Source organism: Crinia signifera, chromosome 3 (assembly GCF_055691185.1).
Source record: "Crinia signifera chromosome 3, ASM5569118v1, whole genome shotgun sequence".
NCBI lineage: Eukaryota > Metazoa > Chordata > Amphibia > Anura > Myobatrachidae > Crinia > Crinia signifera.
In genome coordinates, this window is record NC_139219.1 from 316,387,857 (window position 1) to 316,410,564 (window position 22,708).

The 22,708-nt window shown below is 47.3% G+C and overlaps 1 protein-coding gene across 4 annotated transcripts in view; it reads right to left on the reverse strand.

Moving 5' to 3' along the window:
• Window positions 1-2,802: 2,802 nt before the first annotated feature.
• Window positions 2,803-22,708, reverse strand: part of MMUT (methylmalonyl-CoA mutase) — an 89,320-nt gene continuing 69,414 nt past the window's right edge. For all 4 annotated transcript variants that reach the window (XM_083178698.1, XM_083178700.1, XM_083178701.1 and 1 more), the window contains 2 exons: window positions 5,271-5,438; window positions 2,803-3,366 (listed from right to left, as the gene is read on the reverse strand). In XM_083178698.1, coding sequence (XP_083034824.1) covers window positions 3,238-3,366; window positions 5,271-5,438 — 297 coding nt within the window. In that variant the 3' untranslated portion in view covers window positions 2,803-3,237. The remainder of the gene's footprint in view (window positions 3,367-5,270; window positions 5,439-22,708) is intronic.

Genomic DNA, 22,708 nt, shown 5'->3' on the forward strand with positions numbered 1-22,708 from the left:
CAAATCGAATGTAGACAGCATGAATTGTATGCAATTTGCAAATAGTACAGAAATAGCAAAAGATTGCATAGCACTTGAATCTTAAGTCGAATAGAAAAGGGGATCTCACCATAAAGGTCCATACACACTGGGCGACTATGCTCAGTGTGTATGGACAGTGATGATCGCATTCATCGCTGGGGGGAAAGCCGGAGGGGGGGGGGGGGGGGGGGGAACGGCTTTGCATAGCGCAGCGCTATGCAAAGCCGTCCTGAAAGCCGCTCATCTGCTGGTATAACCAGCAGATGAACGGCTTTCCCCGCGATGTTGCGGGAGCGCGCAGCAGCGCTCACCGCCGGGCCATACACACTGGGTGGCTTTGAGCTGAAAGCAGCTCAAACCTGCTGTTTAGAACGACTTTCCGCTCAAAGTCGCCCAGTGTGTACGGGCCTTAAGTCTACATTTCCTCAGCAGCTGCAAACAGGAGGGAATACATTCAATATTGAGTGATTCCGAAAAGATTTCCCCCTCAGCGCATGGCTGCCAAGGCACATGGACTGGAATGTACTAGTGCCGGACCTAATTGCTGGTCTCTGAACACTCGCAGCCCAGCGGTTCAAGGTCTGAATTGGGCCTGTTAAAGTCGAGTTACACACACGCCATTTTAGGATAGTATGGCCGCCATTTTGGTTCGCAGAGTTGCGCAAATAAAGTATACATACCCGAGTCTGTGTGACAAAGTGGACCAGAAGCGCAGCCATACTATTACACATAAATTCATAATACCATACTTACACCAAATAAAATATAGTTAATTAAAGGTTTAGAGCACTACACATAGTTTAATCAGCATTACATACTTCTGTCTGTATAATGTTTGGAACCGTTACGTTCCGTTTTTCATGCGCAGTACTCTGGTCATTGCGAAGTTTTCGCAACTCACATGGTCCGATAATTACGGACAAAATCTATATTTCAAGGACTATTTCTGTTAAAATGTGTGTGACAAAAGAATCTAGATATAACCGGTTATTGTTGCTGTTTACGACCCCCGACGACGATGCCAACACACAAAGGACACTGAAGTACACCCCCCCCCCCCCCCCCGCACCAATCCTTATTGGGTGCAGTATTTTGCTACTTGATATTTGAACCTGTGACCAATTGAAACGGCCTTTGTTTGTAAACTATAAAGATAGCTATCCCTGAGCTGGCTGGGGCTCTCTTTTTTTTGGGCACTACATCTCTCGCCTCATCCTGACCGGGCTAAGTTCAATTTGAACATAGCGAGCTCCGACCGGACTGCGCTGCGATATTTCTACAAGTATATGACGGTAAAATTTGTATTCCTGTTCTGTGTAATGTGGCTGGTTGAAGTTGTATCTGTTTCTGTTCCTCTGTTAGTGTTTTAAAGTATACTTATTATTGTTAGATAATTGTATCACGTGTTACCCTGTATTTTCTTCTTTCTGTAATCCCCTTTTGTCCGCTAGGGACTAAATACACTATTTAAGGAGAATCTATCTCCTCACTTGTTATAACGTGGTCTCGTCTAATTATTCGCATCTAGCGATAAGGTGTATTACGGACCTTGTCCTTAAAGTGTATTCGCAGATTAGAGACAAAGTACTGCGAAGGGATCTCCTATTACTGCATTGATTCATCCGTGTACAATACACGATAAAGGTACGCTACGCTGCGCTACGCTTTGTTCGCATGTAGCTAGGAATAAAGGGTACGCAAGTTACGGAAAAAGTACGTAACCTACGCTTTTCACTTATTGTTCTTTGGTCATATAAATATCAGCATTGATAGGCCCAAGTTCAGATGAAGCCATATAATTGCACAAGTCTGTCACGAGCTGAATTGCTGGACCAGATCAATACAGTTTCTTCGGCGCGATCGGCATTGCTTCATTTTAAATAAGACCATCAGGAAAAACAAAGAGCTTTGATGCTTGTGTGCATTGCACATTACCACTTCCACACATGTCACTGCACACACATTACAGGGCTTTGTAGCCAAGTCACTATTCACACGTTGCTATTGACATCCTGTTTACAACACTTGGGTCCCCCTGCAGCTAAGTATCCAGCAGTGAAATTCTCACCAAAGCTGCATACTGTAATGGAGTCCCAAAACCAGATGAGGCCCCAGATACATGAAATGCAGCCGCGCTGACTGAATAGTTGTTGTACATGAAAGACTTTCCACATAGACAAGACCAATGACGCGCATGAGATGAAAGGAATTCAAATACTGGTCCACAGTGCTAATACATTATCTGATAGTCTGAAGTTCCCGCTCTCTTACTAAGAAAGGAGGGAAGGACGGCCGCAGAGTGGGACCACAAGTTGGGACAGAGTGCAGACATTTCTATACCTGAGCTGAGACAACTTGAGATAATCCCTGGTGACATTGCAGGGTTTCCTTTTAGTAACATCGAAACACATATTTGTATGGTGACTTCACATGTTTTCCTTCTAGTAATGGCAAAGGCATAAGTGTGGTGAAACACGTATTTGTGTGGTGACATCACAGTTTCCCTTTAATAATGCTGAAACACGTATTTGTGTGGTGACATCACAGGGTTTCCCCTTAGTAATGCTGAAAAACGTATTTGTGTGGTGACATCACAATGTTTCCCCTTAGTAATGCTGAAACGTGTATTTGTGTGGTGACATCACAGGGTTTCCCCTTAGTAAATGCTGAAACGGGTATTTGTGTCACGATTTGAAGGCCAAAAAACAGGAATCTATTGTTACAGTTATACTGTAGTTATACTCCAGATTTTTTATAACAGAATATGTACTGTAGCCGAAACATTACAAAAAGTTAATTTTATTTTAAATTACGGTTAAACGTACAGATCTCATTTTAACAACAGCAATTTTTCAATCAAAAAAGAAAATGTGGGGGGAAATGTAATAGGATGAGAGATTCAGAAAGTGAGGGATCTGGTAAGAAAACTCCAGTTTTTTTAAAGCGGCAATCATTTACACTGCAAAACCAGGTTGATTTTGAAGTGTAAATGATTGCCGCTTTAAAAAAAACCCTGGAGATTTCTTACCAAATCTCTCACTTTCTGAATCTCTCATCCTATTAAATTTCACCCGTAATGTTCTGTAGCAAAGGTCTTGTATATTGTACCGAACAGGCCAAAAAGTTAGTTAGTTAGTTTTAGTTCTCCAGGAGACGGCTGTAATCCCATCCACAGCCGGTACTCCAGGAAACGTTGTGGTGACACTACCCACATTATTACAGCGACTGCTGACGCTTCTCCAGATTTCTCTCTATGTCATCAATAACCTGGACAGCAGCTTTGGGGATGCGGGTTCCCGGTCCGAACACGCTGGAAACTCCAGCGTCATATAAGAAGTCATAGTCCTGTAGAGAACACAATGAAATGAGTACAAGATGGCAATAGGACCATTCTGTAGTTAGGGTCTAAGGGAGACGCGCACAAACATGGAGTTAAGCCTGTTATTATTAACAGGTGCTGTAGGCTGTGAGGTTCACGAGGGCCGCTGGTTCCTGCAACCAAAGTTTGTCAGCAATGGATTCTCTCCTCCCCGGCAGTGCCATCTTCTTCTTTGGGACGCAACAGCACTGGCACTGGGCCACAGCCTTTGCACCCTTGTGTCCATGCGCTATCTTGAGATGCTGTGGAGAAGAAGGTATCTGCTTGCTGGCATAAAGTAAGATACGTTTGGGCCCTGTGTTCAGAGGAGTGGGCTCCTGCACCTAGGCCTGCGCGGGTGTTAATATGCCCCTGATTGGAGGATTTGGACGACATACCCAATTTACACATTTACATAAAGAACAGTCGATATTCTATTGCAAAATAGGGCAGTGTCACCATATATTGTGCAGTAAGCATAATGTTATGGGGTTTACAGTCAATGCAATAGAACAGAGTAGATATGGGAATAAAATCAGGAAGGGCACCATCGTGGATCAGGAACATGGGTGTCAAAGTGTAAGCAGGTAAATAGGACAGTGTAGTCAGGAATACATTGGATAAGAGGGTCCTGCATGTGACAGGTAACAATCTAAAGGGGACATGGCAGAGTCGAAGAGAGTTTATCGGAGGCCGGGACTGGTGCGGGTTAACAAGGAGGGAGATTGAGGAGGAGGAGGGCTAGCAGGCTGAGGAACAGATTGTGAGCATAAATTAGGCTGAAGATGATGGGGGAGCTGAGGGCTTTGTAGGTGAGATGAAAAGATGTAACTGGACTCTGTATGAGACTGTCAGTGTAGCATCTGCCAGAGAGGAAAGCAGCCTGGCTGGAGACATTGTGTATTATGACGCTTCTGTATAACTAAGAAATCCACCGGACTGGGGGAAACTGACCGCTACTATGTAAAGTACTATACCAAGCAGGTTACCTTGTTATTACATAAACAGCACGGATTAGGCAATTATTCAACTTTAAAAATGTTGCTTTTTACACAGCATTGAAACATTTTTTTTTATTTGTTCATTTATTTTAAATTTAAAAAATGTCATCGGGTTTATTTTCTCCATATCACTACCAGAAAAACAAACAATATACTAAATTTCAGACAGCTTTTCGTCCAATCAGCTCTCAGCGCAGGGATAGGACAGACAGTTTTTGCTTGACAGATCATGCGAATATCATATGGCAGTTATGTAAAATATTACATTGCATTGTTGCGTTTGTTATGGATGTAGTTTCCATCCCAACGGTCAAGGGTTTTGGGTCATTGGGTCAATACTATTTAGGACAACATGCATTGGGTCAAACATTGAAGGTCAATAGGGCTTAGATTGACACCTGAAATAATTTGGCACTGGTAAGGTCAACAGGGTGGAAGGTCCACACAGGCATTAGGTCGACAATGGGAAGGTTGACAGTCAAAATGTCGACATGAATTGAGAATGCAAAAATTGGAAGTAGTAACGGCACTGATGCAAGAGGCACTGTGCACAACTGGGGCAGCCATTTTGTATGCTGAATCAAAATTCATGGGAACCAACATCATTGGATGCAAATGGTGCTGCAAGCATGAGAGACGTCATTAGATTTTCCTCAATGACGAGCGCTTCACTTTTGAGACTATAAGCTCCTCCCACAATATGGCTGCCTCAACTACGCAGAGGTCATGGGTCAGCTTCTGAATGATATCAAACGTCGCATTGGGACTGGTTATAAGCAACATAGCAACCTTAAAAAATAACAACGCAATCTAAGGGTTTTGCGAGAAGGAAAGTCTCACCATTCTTAATTAACTCATCCCTTGCTATTACGAGCTGCTTGGGGACTCACCTGTGGTGGGATGACTCCCCCGCAGACAACAAGGATGTCCGGGCGGCCTAACACACTCAGCTCTTTGAGAAGTTCGGGAACTAGGGTTTTGTGCCCTGCGGCCAGAGTGCTCACGCCAACTCCGTGTACATCCGCATCCACCGCCTGCTGGGCCACCTCCCGTGGCGTCTGTGTGGAAGGTACAAGAAAGTTATTAATAGGTGTTCTAGAGCAAATGTACAATGTGAAATACATGAAGCCTGCTTCAGACATTCCAAGACCAAGTCCATTAACGTAATGAACGGAGACTGGGAAAGAACGGCTTTAATCTTTGTTGCAATGGAAGATAGTGCACACCGGGGGAGGAACGTGGTTGTATAAGAGAGGAGCATGCTATTAGCACCAAAACCAAGACGTCTTAATAGTTATTTATAGAAGAAATGCGTATTCCATTTAGTGTATTAAACAATAATCACAGGGAAGAAAATAATGACAAGTAATTTCCCCCAGAGCCCAGCAAATTGCCTCCTAAGTGGCTTTACTGGAGAAGGGACGTTAATAATTGAAGGTTTTTTTTAATTATTTCCTTAATGTGCAAAGATCACTTGCACTTCCACAAATGACTACATCGCAGCATTAACACCTGTAGGATAGGTACAAGTCTGTTAATGGCACTTTGTCGTCACTAACTCTGCAATTCTTTCGCAAAGGCTTTCAATTAATATTTTCAATTTTTTTTAATAATTGAAATGCTGCAATTTAAGGGCTCTATGAAACTCCGAAATTGACTAGTCGTATCAATGTGCAAGAATGCAGTATGACCGCAGCGCACCGGCGCGCACGATCTGACCATCAAGCTGAGGCTGTTTTCGGCCAGGACTCGCCGCCGCAGACCCGAATTATTTAAAACTTGGATCCGCATTGTCGGAAACGGGCGTTAAATTGTCGAATTAGCGTCTGTTTCCAACCAACCGATTCCCATCTTTTCTGACTTTCGGAATGTTTCCGAAAGTCGGAAGATCGGAACGGACATTGAATAGGTCGAATGTGCATTCAACCTATTCTTGTTGAAAATGCAAATTGTGTCCGATGTTTGGAAATATCGTCTGGGATTGAATATGCCGCTATGAATGGTACAGTACATCCTAGAGAAATGTATGTAATCTGTAGAATGTGGGGGTTGGGTGAGTCAGGCTGCGAGCGGTTTAGGTGTTGCGGCGCGGGGACAAATCAGTTAGGCTGAGGGAGGGAGTCAGGCTGCAGGCGATATAGGTGGGGGGAATAAGCCTCCAGGGTGCCGCTGTATGTACCACCTATAATGGATAATCTGGCACTGGGTGCAGGATTATCTGTAATGTACCTGTATCAGGGATGGGGTCGGAGCCCCTTGGATTGGTCGGAATACATTCGCTAGGTCGATATACATTAGGATGACCACAAAAGGTAGACATGGTTAAGGTCAACAGAAGGTCGACACAAGCATTAGGTCGACAGTCGGAAGGTCATGGTTGACATGAGTTTTCACGTTTTTTTTTAAACTGACATATGCCGACAGGTGGTACTACCATCCACCAGGGCATGGAGGGAGAATATAACAGTGTGCCGTGCGTATTGAGGCACCGTGCCCGCAGCATGGCGAGGGGACGCGGTACACGGATACAGTGTCCATGTTGACTTATGTCGAAATTCGGGACAAAATAAAAACCATGAAAAACTCAGTCGACCATTTGACTGTCAACCTTCCCATTGTAGACCTTCTGACCCTGTTGACCACAGACATGTCTACCAAATGTATGTCGACACTATGACGCATACCCCATTTAGTCTAACAATCTTTTAGCAGCTAAACGGTCCTGTAACACTGTGTAATTACTTCTCTCCTATGTAACACTGTGTAATTACTTCTCTCCTATGTAACACCCATCACTGAGCTGCGATTATTAATGTCACACCTTCTAGCACTTATCCTGCTACGTCTCACTAGTGCGATGACTTGGGGCATGAGGGTAGTGCTGGCCTGGGGGGTCCCGCGCTCTGGACTTGAACCTTAGGAATGTTAGGGATCCACCCGATGAGGTCACCTGGTCGTGGTAAGTGGGCCTATATTGTGTTGCCAAAAAATGACGTTCAGTGCCTCAATGTTACTTCATAATAAAGAGTTTATTATATTTGTTACCAGAGTTCTGTGATTACAGGGAGCCCCTACATAATCTCATTTTCTGTGCACCAAAATTCCCTAAATAAGCTCAAACTTTACATATCACGTTAATGTTGAATATAATTGCTTTAGTGTCCCGTCCCCTGATGCAACTGTCTTTATTTACCACGTACTTGTCTTAAATGCCTTGTACTGTAATTGGTTATTTGTTTGTTTTTGCTCATTTTATGTATGGTCAGTCGCTGCATAACCCTTGTGGCGCCATATAAATAAACGATAAGAATAATAATAGTAAACAATTTTCAGAAAACTGAGATGCTTACTTGTGGCGCCTTGTAAAAGTACGTTTCCCTATTGGTGTGGGCTTCTAGTTGCACATTCACACCGCCCCTGTCAGTGGCAGGTGCAGTTCCTCTGTCTATGGTTTCTTGGGTGAGTTGAGCTTCGAAACGTGCGTCGGTTTAGCATGTTACCTCCCAGGAACGCCCGCTAAAACGTTTGCTTTAGTACAGTGACTGAGTGCTGACAATTGGTATAAATGAAGTGATCATTCTAGCACCCTGTACCTTTCAAAACCTGTGCAGTTCCTCTTCCCTGCCTGGGACATTTCTCTCTTTTTTGGTGCTTAAAGCACAGCCTGGTCTGTATATTAGCACTGACATACAGAGCAGAGTGTGCTAGAAGCAACACCCCATAAAGGGGAACCGCACGGCTTTTGAAAGATGCAGGGTGCTAGAATTAACGCTATGTGATAAATGCTATGTGTTGACTTAAAACAGCGGCCAACTACGGCATTGACGCTGCGTCCGACTCAAATCAACACCTTTGCCTGTTTCTTCCTACATTACTGTATATACTGTAATATCATTGCATCTTCAATGATCCGGACCAGGTTTTGGAGCAGTAGCAGGTGTGTAATCAGCAGCACCTGTGATTTCCTGATATAAGTGTTTCCAGGGCAAATGCTCTTGATGGTGGATTACCTGCCCAAGCTATAGGCTGGGGTGTGGGCTATGTTAGGGACCACTGGAGAATTTTGCAAGACTCTTTTTATGCTGTGATTACCTGTATGCTGCTGCCTGTAACTACGCTTGCCTATGGGATTCATCTGGTATGCTGCATTATAAAATTAAGATAAAACCCTTTTGGAATCCCTGTGTATGTGATCCTTGTCGCACTATATGATTCATAAAGAAATAATGTCAAATTATTCCTAATTATAGATATTTTCTGGCATACAGCACTAAACGAACCATTGCTACACGCACGAATAACCATTATTCACTGTAATACAATATTTCTCAGCATGCAGAGAAGTAGGGGACACAAATGTGACAGAATAATGACCTGACCATTACCGGAACAGATGTGGAATGTATATATTAATAAATGCTTAAATAATATGGATGCAAAACAGACTGTAGTAAATGATAATCTATAAGCCAGGCAATTGTGTGACCACTTAGTATTCTGGCTGTTCTCCCACCTGCTGCCTTGGTATTAACATCTAGAAAATGCGCCATCAATCAATACAGAGTTATTTAATTCCACATCAGCTGAGGAATGACAATAGTTACAGAGCGCTCAGACCTCTCGGTGTAGTGTGGAATAAGCAATGATGACTAATATGCAGACAACAGTATTACTGAAGAAGGATATATAATTGTTACAATGCAGTGATACATAGGAATCAAAAAAAGTAGAATATACAGGGGGTTATTCAATTACTGCCAGACTTTTCACCCATTTTTAAGGCCAGTTGGATTTGGTCTAGTCTTTTCCTTTACCTTTTACCACTTTTGGTCGAATTATCTGGCATTTTCGACTGATTTTGGGTCTGTTTTTTCGCTCTTGCTGATTTACTCGAACACAAGGTGAATAAGTACTAAAAAAATGGTCAAAAACGCACGCAATTGAATACTAAGGGGGCGAATTAGTGCCGAAAATATGTCACTTAACAGAATACCCACCACGGTGTTATACATTTAGTACAATGAATCTGTTGTGCACACAGTTCCTTGATGTTACAAGGTTGGAATTACGGGTAAATTTAACGGGTGCGGGATGGCGCTCCAACATTCGGGATTCCGACTGTCATTATTACGACATCAGAATCATGATTGTTAAATGCATGACAGTCGGGATCCTGACTGACAGGGGCTATTCTCCATCTTGGGGGTCCACGACCCCCCACAGAGGGAGTATAGAACCTGTGGCGCGCGCAGCTTCTTAGTACTCGCACCCCTGTTGGAATTTCGGCAGTTGGGATTCCGATGTCGGACTAATGACCGTCGGAATTCCAACTGTCTTATACCCCTTTTCCACTAGAGTCGACACAGGTTTTTTGCTAGTGGAAACACATCCAAAGCAGAAATTCCGGGTCGACTGACCAGGACTCCAACACCGGTAGTTATCTGGGTTGGACCCGGAATGCTTCCTGGTCCAGGGGCAGAAGTAACGTGTATCCCGGGTCGATGCGACCCCGGTTCTGTTCACTGCCGAGTAGAAGCAGCCACTGGGAAATTATGTCCTCTCCCTGCACCGCCTCCTGATGACATCACCACCCGGCTTTATGCAGGGTCGGGGGACTAGTGGGAAAGGGTCTGCAAGCTGGGTCGCACCTGGGTCCAGAATCTGGGTGCGACCCGGGTTGTCTAATGGAAAAGGGGTATAAGTGTCATACCACACCCAAATTTACTAAGATGGGAGTTCTATTGGGACGTTGGCCACAGCAACCAGAGTCTATCTTATCTTCTGGAAGGTGCTATATAAACACCGAGTTATTACCTGGTAACGGGTTTTCCTCTACTCCACCATGGCAGCCCTCACTCATGGGTTTCTCCCTTCTGGGTAGTGCATTTGGAAAGGAAAGAAAGACACCAGCCCCCATAAAAGGGCTCCTCCTCCTTCCTCCTGTGTCTTTAAATTCTCCAGCTAAAAAACATAACAGATTAGTACACAACACATAAATAACAACAAGTGAGGGTAGGGAATATATGCTGCCATGGTGGAGTAGAGGAAAACCCGTTACCAGGTAATAACTCGGTGTTTCCTCTACCTCCCCCATGGCAGCCCTCACTCATGGGTCGTACCCAAGCAGTACGTCCACTCAGGGGGGGTTAATACTCACGTAACTGAAACATTAGCCTATCACGGCTATCATAACAAAACAATAATTTCTTGTTTCTTTCTGTTTCTTCACAAGACTGCCGCGCTCAGGATTCTTCTCCCAAACTTGGCATCTGATGATGACATTACATCGACTCTGTAATGCCTTGTGAAGGTATGCACCGATGACCATCCAGCCGCTTTGCACAGTTCCAAAACTGAAACGGATTCCTTCTCCGCCCAGGATGAGGCCACCGACCTTGTGGAGTGAGCTTTAAGCCCTTCAGGCGGCACCGCGCCTCTTATTTGGTACGCTTTTAAGATACACTCCCTGATCCATCTTGATAGCGTTTGTTTGGACGCCACCTGACCTTTTCTATGTCCTTCCATCAATATAAGCAAGTTCCTTGCTTGTCGCACTTCTGCTGACCTTTGTTTGTAAACCGTCAGGGCCCTGACTACGTCCAACGTATGGAGGCGCTCCTCCTTGCTGTTTGACGGGTTGGAACAGAAGGATGGGAGCACAATTTCCTGATTTACATGGAATTCTGATGCCACTTTCGGAACAAACTGTGGATTTGTTCTTAAGGTTACTTTATCTTCATAGAAGTTCAGGTAAGGTTCGTCTATCCACAATGCCTGCAACTCCGAGACTCTGCGAGCTGAAGTTATGGCCACTAGAAATAGCACTTTCCATGACAATAACTTGAGTGATATTTCATGTATTGGTTCAAAAGGGTCTTCCATGAGAACCCCTAGCACCAAGTTTAGATCCCATGGTGGTAACGGATTTCTAACTCTTAGCTTTAGTCGTTTCACTGCTTGCATGAACCGGCGGACATCCCTGTTGTTTGCCACATCCCAGTCCAGCATGGAGGCTAGCGCTGATATCTGTACCTTCAGGGTACTTCCTGAGAGGCCCATCTGGAGACCCCTTTGTAGGAAGCTTAATATTGTCGCCACCAATTTTGGGTCTTTCTGCTCGCTTCTTGCCCAATAGACGTATCTTTTCCACATTCTATAGTATGTTTTCATTGTGGAACTTTTCCTGGCTTGGAGTAGCGTTCCGATTGTCTTTCAATACGGTGGAGGCCGGGGTGGTCGCATGCACGTGGAGCTCCGTGCTCCCATCCACGGAGCTCCACCACCCCGGCCTCCGGAGCATCGTGGCGGCTCGACAGGGAGGGAAGGAGGAAGGCAGAGGAGGCTGGCGGAGAAAGTGGAAGGAAGGAGGCAAGCGAGACGAGCTCCGAAGCGTCGATCGGCAGGAGGAGGCTGAGAGGAGTGCCGAGCGCGGGACGCAGCATCACCCGGCCGGAGGTGGGCAGCGCTGCAGCCCTCGGCAGTAGATCAACCCAGCACCCCCGGGCAGCGCTGCAGCCCCCAGGAGGAGCAGATCAGCTCAGCACCCCCGGCAGCACCATCCAGCACCCCCGGCAGCACCATTGATCACCTCCAGTGGAGGGCCCGGCACAGGTTAGGTCAGGTCGCAGTGAGAGTGAGAGGACCTCACTCGGCGACCCCCTGCCCCCGGCCAGGACAGGAGGCACATTGGCCATGGGTTCCCCGGCATGACACACAGAGGCTGGCAGGATCACCCCCCTACCCCGGCCGTGCATTGTATTTCCAGCCTGCGGGCTGCACCAGCTCCGGGTGAACGCATAGGCACCCCCCTGGCCCCTTTGACTCTCCCCCAGCCCACTGACCACCCTAGGACCACCTCCACTGCCCTATGGACGCAGTGCCGGGCAAAAGAAGACCAGCAGACCCGGTGAGAAGGGACCCATCCCCCCCCCCCCCGCCAGCTTGGACAGGAGGCAGATCAGCCAGGGGGACCCCTGGCAATTCACCCAGTGGCCGGTAGGATCCCCCCCCCCCCCCCCCCAACAGGCCGCACCAGCCCCGGGTAAACTCTGTGGCAGCTCCGCACCATCCCCCCCTCCACTTCCACTGACTCTCCCCCGGCCTCACTGACTTTGCCCCCTCCCCCCACCACCACCCACGGCTCTCCCACAGGAAGATTCAAGATGGCGCCGCAAATGGCTGCCTAGGAAACTGTGCAATATGTATCATGTGTTAACTGTACTGTCCCTGCTTAACTGTACTGTCCCTGCTTATATTGCTACCTACCTGGCTGCTGCAGCGACCAGTGGCGCCGTTGATGGCTGCCTAGGCGCTGCGCAGCTCGGCAGGTATGTGTTCCCTGTGTGATAACTGTACTGTCCCTGCTTATATTGCTACCTACCTGGCTGCTGCAACGACCAGTGGCGCCGCTGATGGCTGCCTAGGCGCTGTGCAGCTTGGCGGGTATGTGTTCCCTGTGTGATACTGTACTGTCCCTGCTTATATTGCTACCTACCTGGCTGCCGCAATGACCAGTGGCGCCGCCGATGGCTGCCTAGGCGCTGTACAGCTCGGCGGGTTCATGTCCCTTATGTGATAAATGTACTGTCCTGCTTATATTGCTACCTGCCTGGCTGCTGCAAAGACCAGTGGCGCCGCTGATGGCTGCCTAGGTGCTGTGCAGCTCGGCAGGCATGTGATCCCCGCAAGTGATGTCTTAATGCTCTCAATGTAATGCGTTTAATGTCTCAATGGAATGTGTAAAATGTCTCAATGGAATGTATGTAATGTGTCGTCGCCCCCCCCCCCCCCCCTCCCATTTCATCCCTGCTTGATGCTGCACTGTAATCCACAAAAAATTCCTAGTGTGCGCAGGCACACATGGCCAATAAAGTTGATTCTGATTCTGATGACTTCCTTATCAAACCCTTTTGCCTCTAGTGTCTTGGTCTCAGTAACCAGGCCGTCAGGTTCCACGACGGGGGTTGTGCCCTCGTTACTTGTCCCTGCGATAACAAGTCTGGAATTGCCGGTAATCTCCATGGGCCGTCTACTGCCAATCTGCACACCGTGCTGAACCACGGCCTCCTGGGCCAATATGGAAGAATTATTATGACCTGTACATTCTCCCTCTGAATTTTCTTTAGTAGTCTTGGGATTACCGGAATCGGGGGAAAAGCGTACGCCATGTCCCACACTGCCGTCAGGGCGTCGACTTGAGCCGCCTGGGGCTCTCGGAACCTTGAAAAGTAGGCTGGCACCTTCCTGTTCACCTTTGTTGCCATCAAATCTACTTGTGGCTTGCCCCACTTTCTTACTAAACTGTCGAAGATTGTGCTGTTGAGGGCCCACTCGCCCGGTAAGCATTTCTCTCTGCTTAGCCGGTCCGCTATCACATTGTCCCTCCCTGCAAGGAATACTGCCGAGATGTTTACTACTCTGGTTTCTGCCCACTCGAGGATCTTGGAGACCTGTTCTAGTAATGCCCTGCTTTTTGTGCCCCCTTGATGATTTATATAGGACACCACCGCCTGATTGTCGGATCTTACAATCAGTTCTCTGTCCTGCACCTGATCCTGGAAGTGAATACATGCTCGGTACACTGCCTCCATCTCTCTCAGGTTGGAGTGGGTCGCTTGCCATTCTATCGACCAGTGGCCTTGAGCTATCTGGCTGGCACATGTTGCTCCCCAGCCGTACTGGCTGGCGTCTGTCGTGATCACCACCTGTTCCCTGGTGGCAAAGCTTTTTCCTTGTGCTAGACGTTCCGTATCGGACCACCAATCCAAATCTCTCTTGGCTGCCTTTGATAGTGTTATTCGCTGACTTAACTCTCTGCTGTCTTTGTCCCATTGTATTAAGAAGCATGCCTGGAGTCTTTGCATGTGAAACCGGGACCACGGTATTGTTTCTAGGGCTGCTGACATGAGCCCCAAGGTTTCCATGCAGTCCCGGGATGAGACCACTGTCCTCTTTCTCATCCATTCTACTTTTTTCAACAGCTTCTTTCTCCTGACTTCTGTCAGAGACACCTTCAGGTCTCGGGTATTTAGGATTACCCCTAAATATTGAATTTCTTGAGTTGGGGTGAGATGACTTTTTTTCTCGTTTATAAGCCACCCATGGCACTTTAGGCACTTCACCACCTCTGCTGTGTGCTGTATTAGAAGACCCTCTGACTCTGCCACAATCAGGATGTCGTCCAGATAAGGGTACAGCCTTATCCCCTTTCTCCTTAGCCATGCGATTATGACCACTAGCACTTTGGTAAACGTTCTGGGTGAGGTTGCTAGTCCAAAGGGAAGCGCGTTGAACTGATAGGTAACCCCTTGCACCCTGAACCTTAGAAACTTCCGATGCCCTTCGAAGATCGGGACATGCAGATAGGCGTCCTTAAGGGCTATTGAGGACATGAAGTCGTTTTGATTGAGATCCAGTATCATTGATTTTATTGACTCCATCCTGAACGATTTTATTCTTATGAACTTGTTCAGTCTGCGTAGATCCAGGATTGTTCGAAATCCTCCTGTGGCCTTTCTCACCACAAAGAATCGGGAGAACCATCCCTGAAACTCCTGTGGTTTTGCCACCACACTGACTACCTCTTGATCCAGCATTTCCTTTAGGCTGGATAACAATGCTCCCCTCTCTTCCAGATCCTCTGGAATGGGAGAGTGAACCAGGAAATCGCCCGGTTTCCTTACAAAGTCTATTTTGTAGCCTGAATGGACTACTTCTAGAACCCACTCGTCCGATGTGGATTCCTGCCAGGCGCTTTGAAACTTCAGCAACCTGGCTCCCACTTTTTGTGGGCTGGCGTCATTGGGGGTCTTTTTTGGAAGAGAATCTGCTCTCTTTGTTCCCTTGGCCTCGAAAATTGGCCCTGGAAACCCAAGATCCCCTTCTGTAAGGCCTTCCTGGCCTATAAGCCCGTGACTCTCTGAACTCCTGCTGATATCTATTGAACCTCGGGGGAGGTGTCTTTTTAGCCGTCTTGTCTTGGGGCAACCATACTGATTTTCCCCCCGAAATTTTGGAAACTAAATCGTCTAATTGTTTCCCAAAAAGATAGTCACCTTGAAAAGGCATTGACAGGAGTCTATTCTTAGACTGTACGTCCGCCGCCCAGGGCTTTAGCCAGAGGGCCCTTCTAGTGGCTGCCGCTGTAGCTCCGGCTCTTGCCGCCAGGCGCACAGAGTCTAATGATGCCTCGCATAGGAATTCAACAGCAAGTTGTACATCCTGCACCATTCTGAGCAACTCGGACCTCTTAAGGCCATCCAGCATGTCACTTTCTAGTTGCTGACACCATCCTCGCAACACTCTGGACGTAACGGCCATAGCCGCTGCTGGCTTTAGAGCAGTGCCTGCCACCAGCTGCTGTTTCCTAAGACCCAACTCGATCTTTCTTTCCATTGGGTCTTTGAATATATTGGCCTCTTCAAGAGGCAAAGTGGTTTTCCTGGACAACCTCGCCACTGCTGCGTCCACCTTTGGGGGTACCTCCCAAGAAGCCACCTGCTGTTTATTAAACGGATACATCTTGCTAACTCTGTTTGACACCACAACCCGTCTATCTGGGTGTTTCCACTCCTCTGAAATCACTTCTTTCAGTGTATTGGACAGAGGAAACACTTTACCCTTGCGTTTCTTGTCCTTAAACAGCATTTCCTGAAGGCTAAGATCCTCTTGTGGATCATCGATATTTAAGGACTTATATATCAAATTGAGCAGATTATCAATCATGTCGGGGTTAACCTCGGCCTCCATTTTATCATGGCTAGGCCCCTCATCCCCTTGCTCCAGATCAAACTCTGGTAAAACTGCACTGGTAGATTGCCGGACTGAATCATCAGAGTCCTCACTAGCAATAACATGCTTTCTCTTGGATGACTTAATCTCCACATCCTCTTTAGCTACAAATTTCTCAGCTAATGCAGCTGTTAACATCTCCACCAAGCCTGCCATTTGTGCTGGCTGCAGTTGCTGGGGGGCCTTACAACCTTCACATAGTATGCCCACATGTTTCTGAGGTAGCCCCTTTTCACATGCTGCACATTTATCCAAATGTGGCTTTTTATGCTTAGATCTGCTTTCTTTATCCTTGCTGGTCTCTGACCTAAAAAGCCAAAACAGTTTACTAAACAAGCTAGCGAATAACGCTAATCAGGTGGACACACATAACACTAATGGCTTACCCTGACTTTCTTATACTACGTTCTTCCTCCATGGCAGCAGCGCACAATGACTGAAATAGCAAGCTGACAGATTCTAGCAGGGAAGATAACCAACGCTAGTCAATCTTCTAAAACAAAACACTTTTCATCACCAATCACTAACAGCAAATGGCTGTGAGCCAGCGTGCGCCTCCGGCGCCTTACCCGTTTGTTCCGAGACCTCAGATCCTGTGGCAATCTCCGCGCTGACTCCCAGGGTCCCGTCTCTAGGCGCCGGCTAATGTACGCTTCCGCTCGCGGCGGAAGCGCGTCACTCGCCGGCGCCGCGCTGCTGCCGACGTCCGCCCGCTCTGTGCGACGCACGCGGGCCAGGCAGTGACGCGGCAACGCTATCCCGCGCCGCCATACGCGTCACTCCTGCGGACGCCACCGCCTGTAGCTGCCCCTGGGGGGGACCGCATGCGGCCATGTATTTTGTCCCATCGCCACGAATGGAGACCTGGTTCATCTGCAGGGGGTCAGAACCGCCGCAGATACCTGTTGGAACTTAGGTAAGCCAGTGTCCACCCTCCTACACCTGCACTTACCCGGAAAGGAAAAAAAGACACAGGAGGAAGGAGGAGGAGCCCTTTTATGGGGGCTGGTGTCTTTCTTTCCTTTCCAAATGCACTACCCAGAAGGGAGAAACCCATGAGTGAGGGCTGCCATGGGGGAGGTAGAGGAAACATGTACAATCTGATTGGTTGCTATGGGCAACATCCCACCTTCAATAAAACTCCCATATTAGTAAATTGACTCTGCGGCGTTATACAATGCATAAACTGTATCCCACAGACAAAGTCTAGGTAGACAGCCAATAGGTCGACACCATAAGATTGACACACGTTAGTTCGACATTGACAAAATGTCCACACGGTAATGTGTGGACTCTGGGGAGTGAGGCATTAGGACTGAAGTCGCCTACTACACCGACTGGAGGTCTACGTACTCAGGTGTCAACACAGACACTCAAAAAAATTAACGTCGGCCCATTTCATGCGTCGAACAGTGGCTCACGTCAGCAATACTGATTTATACACAAGACTGCCTCTATGTATCCCTCAATGATATCAGCATCACCAGCTCCTAGTAGTTGTCCGACATTGACCAAAAGGTTGTTCTTTCTTATCAGCACATACAAAACATGGTTTCAAATCATCCCAAATCTTTATAGACAAACGCGCTGTGCGGACAAACAGAACAGATGCGCGGTTCAAAGATACATTTGAAAAAATACCGGTACATATAAATCCCATATTAGGAGGAGATGTGGGTCCTGATATGCCACAAGGAGTAGTCTGGGGTTGCTCCAAGGTAGGTAGCTCTTAGTTCAGATATACCTAGTAAGGAGCCATTATCATGTGGCTCCTTGCTGGTTAATCGTAGACCCAATTTAGGGTAACGGTGGTGTGGGGTGCGGTGCTCCTGGACTGGATGGGCTGGATGGCTTTAGTGCGGCATGCCCTTACATTCTATTAACACTTTTCCCTCACTAACACTATCTCTATTCTATTTTAATTACATTCATTTATCTCTCTCTTTTTATATAGCTTCGGCTTCCTATCACTAATTATTAACACTTAGTATATCACTGGCATGCCGCGCTGGGCTTCCCAGCTTATGATGGTTTTTTGGGGTGCCGCACCCTGCACCTAGATATAGCGCTAGGGACCCCCAATATACAGAGAAGCCTTGACGCGGCTTGGGGGCATAGCATACACCTGCGCAGGTATATGTAACCAATATCTCTGAATTCTATTATCATGTAATGTTCTAGATTGGTTACTAGCATTGCTCAGTGTGCTGAGGGAAAAAATGTCTTGTTTTACTTACCCAGTATTTAACCCCTCCCTCATGCACCTGGGAAATGCTACTGAACTAATTGAGCATCTACCACTATCTGTACATATAAATCTCCCAACATTTAATCAATAAAAAGTAGGATCAATTAATATTTTACCCATATTTTTTTTTAAATCAAAATATAAAAGGAACAACCAAATAGATACAATCTGAGAAATGGACTGTGAATTACAGATAATTGCATAGCCCCCCCCCTGTGTCTTCATATGTGCCAGTCAGCAACTATTTTATCTGAGTAACTTAATAAAGAAGCATCGGCTTAAGTAGAGATAACGGTTCTAAAAGCGGATTCCTTGTTCAGCGTAACAGGAAATCCTTCACCAGAAAAAGTTTGCTATTAATACATAATGAAACGGGGGCTTCCCCTATATCGGTAAGTAGAAAGTACATACAGATGTGCTCTCGTGTACTAGCGTCAAATGTCCCCTTTTATGCGCAGCATGTCTTGCGCTGAGCCCCGTTGTCCCACTGAAATGTGAGCCTTCGCCGCAACACTATGCTACAAAGCCACAGCAGTGACTGCGACACTCAGTGGCACACACACGGCAAATGAAACAAGCTCAGTCTCCTTGTGCGTCCCTATGAGAACAGAGTCGCCAAAAAAATGTAGGCCCAGAAACATATGGCGCGTTTCTGGGGAGTGACCAGGAGATAATACAAAGAGAGGATAAACAGAGACATGGATGTGTTCTGTCGTAGGTGTGTCTCTAATGCTGGTTGTGGTTATAGACACACAGTAGTAATGAGCCTGAATTCGGCCTCGGGTGTGCCCCAGACAGACCCCTGGGGCCGGATCCTGAGTCACAGCAAAAGTACCCTTAGCAACTGTGTATGCAAACGCCGATACAAAGAGGTTACCTGGTCTACACCCAAACGTGCGTGTACTAAGATGCCCTTTATAGGATGGCCATCGTTGCCTATGCCATCGATGTTTGCCATCGATGGCAAAAGTGCAACTGGCCATCGATGATGCATAACTATGTTTTTAGATATAGATGGTCATCGATTGTCTTGCCTGTGGGGCAATTAGTATATGGGGGTGGGGCTTCGCAGATGTCCTGGGCGGAGCTATGCGCCATGTCCCAGGAAAAATAAAACTAAACTATTTGTTTAAGCTTGACATCGATTTTGGGAAACCATCTGGTACTCCCCCCATCGATGTCAAAACTATTCGACATCGGCCACAAGCCATTGAGGTTTTCTAAACATCGATGGTTGATGGCCAGCCCTAGCCCTTTAGCGCTCACACATGCTGCAATACTAATTGGTCCGTCCTAATACACAATCGGTCGCACTATCGGACTTGGATCGAGCCCGATGACAGGCGCATTTTCTTCACCTGGCACTGACATCCTATGCCTGTAAACGACGCTCCCATAACACGCCTGCTGAAAGGACCATTTCTGCTTACGCTACTAGCCACTGCCCACCACATTTCGGATACCGCATCTAAGGCCTGCACACCCTGTGGCATGTTCCATAGGGGAGTTGCAAACAATTGCTCAACTACGTCAGCACCGGCACTGAGGGATAGCCTGCCGGGGCGCAGGTATAACGGGTGACAGGTGCGCACGTGCCCGGAGACAATGGTATCCACAACGCTGACCCTGCGTACGCTGACCGCACCGCCCCTGAGGTACAGAAACCACTAGGAAAATGGCATCAGCGCCATCTTCCTGCAGATGTGCGCTCTAGATTCCAGAACAGGGCTGGAGTCTTCTGTTGCGATGGGGGAACCTACACAAAGAATGCATACAGTCCTCTGATTAAGGGCCGGATTCAACACGGCGTGCTAAGCAGCATACATTCACTGCTTAGTGTGCGGGTTAACGCTGCCCGCCCCCCAATGTCGTGCGAAGGTCCCCATCGGCACGGGAATGGATGTGTACGCGTGCACATCCATTTGTATGCAGGCGGTAAGGGCTAAAAATCATTACATGGTCGCCGACCGCTTGATTTTTTTACCCATTCGCAAATAACAGTCTGTATATGCTGACTTTTCTTTACAATGAACATGGCCGAGAACAGGGTGGGCACTGACGTCATGTGCCGCCGCGTGCAGGCTTTGACCCGCCTGCGTTCGATGCACGATGCCCAGTGGCTTTCCGGGCGCACCCACCGTTTCTGTGCGAGTCCCCATGCGCCAGCCCCCGGTCCGCCCACTGCCTGCCCTCTCGGTACGGACGCCTCGGCAACTATGCACGGCAGCCCTGCACAGGCATACATTCGCCGACACACATGCGCAGAGCCGCACCGTCGGTCCGCTGCAGGCCGATCCATGCAGTGCCTATGATAGCTTGGTCTAAAATAACCAATTATAATTCTAGCAGCTAACATCTTATTCATCAAACAAATGTAATGGGGGCAGCGGAAGACACTTTTAGCTTCAGTGTGCGCCCAACACGTCAGAGACTTGTGAAATGAATTGACAGGAACGTCCGCAGTCACAGGTTGTGACAACACAGTACAGAATGTGTGTTTGCACCTCCTGTGGCTGCCAGCGGGCGGAGAGGGTGCCCTTTGTGTGAACCCCACATATAATCTCCCGGCTAGATGAGTGTCACGGGAACATGTACTGTGCATGTCACAAGCCATTGCCTTCTGCGTCCGTCTTTTGGGAAAAAGGAACAATAGCGAATAACATAGCAACAATTCATTCAGAAGAGCTGTATTACTAGACACAGGTGTGCCAAAAAATACTGGGGGATGCAGTCAATTTACAGACGGACAAAATACTGACGCGTTCAAAATGCCGACATGTCAAAAAGTCGGCATTAGCTTTTTTCATGATTTTTTCTTTTCTTTTAAACCGACTTGTTCTTACTTCACGATCCAAGTGGGCATAGAGTCAGATTGTAATAGTTCCCGAAGCAAGTCGAGAGGACGCGTTACACTAATACTGTGTCCATGTCGAAAGAGAAAACAAAAAATGTCGACATTTTAAATGTTGATGTTTTGACCACGTCGGCATTTACACCACGTCAGGGTAATAAATGTCGGCATTTTGAACAAGTCGGTATGTCGGGAAATCATACTGAACCCAATAACTGTGTGTGGGCTGGCATAGCCCTCGTTCTGCAGAGCCTAAATTATAGCCGCCTACAGTAACCAATGGCTAATGTAACACGGATACCCCTAACCGGCAGTAACAAAGCTCCTCTCCCAGATGGGATCCAGGAAAATACTACAGGGCACAGGGAAAGAGCTGCAGGATGTCACGTGGAGGCAGAGGACCCAATGTATCGGCACAATGACCCTCTTAGTGCCTTATTTATCAAGAAGCAGCTGGTTCAGAGATATCATTATTTCTACTAATTACCTATTAGATGCACAAGTGGAGTTTAAAGGGTACTTAAGCCGTCAGTAAACCCCCTCTGTTTGACAGTCATACACGTAGCATGGTCATTGGTATTGAGGGGGAGGGGTCTGGACGGCACACCCTATCTACTTATAAAGGGATGCGCTAACTGACTGAGACAAGGGGTTATTCAGGCCTGATCACATAGATGAATGCACATGCGTATGGCTTGCAGAATGTATGCGCCAGGCCTTCTTGCGATAAAATCCAGCCGCTTTGGTGGCACCACTATTTGTCATCATACATACCTACCACCGGCCTCCGGGAAGGGTGGACAAGTCCCCCGCATTTAGCGGGGCCCCCGCATCCCCTTCCTCTGCTGGTCAAATAACGACATTTGTGGCTCTTTGGGGGGATGCAGGACCATTTGTCTACAACAAGAAGATAGACAGCCATTAGGTCGACACCATTAGTTCGACAACTCAATAGGTCGACACTGCCATTAGGTCGACACTGCCATTAGGTCGACACTGCCATTAGGTCGACACTGCCATTAGGTCGACACTGCCATTAGGTCGACAGTCAAAAGGTCGACATGTTTTTTTTTTTCAGTTTTTTGACCCAAATGACGACACAGCCGACATGGACACAGTTTGAAGTGAACCGCAGCCCCTCGGGCACGGTGCCTCACTGCGCTCGGCACACTATTATGATCTAACTCCACGCCCTAGTGGATGGTAGGGCATGAAATACCGCCTTTCGGCACATGCCGGCTCAAAAAACAGTGAAAAAAACCATGTCGACCTTTTGACTGTCGACCTAGACACTGTCGACCTAATGGCAGTGTCAACCTAATGGCATGTCGACCTAATGGCATGTCGACCTAAAAGCACGTAGACCTATTGAGTTGTCGAACTAATGGTGTCGACCTAATGGCTGTCTATCTTCTTGTTGTAGACAAATTGTCCGGATA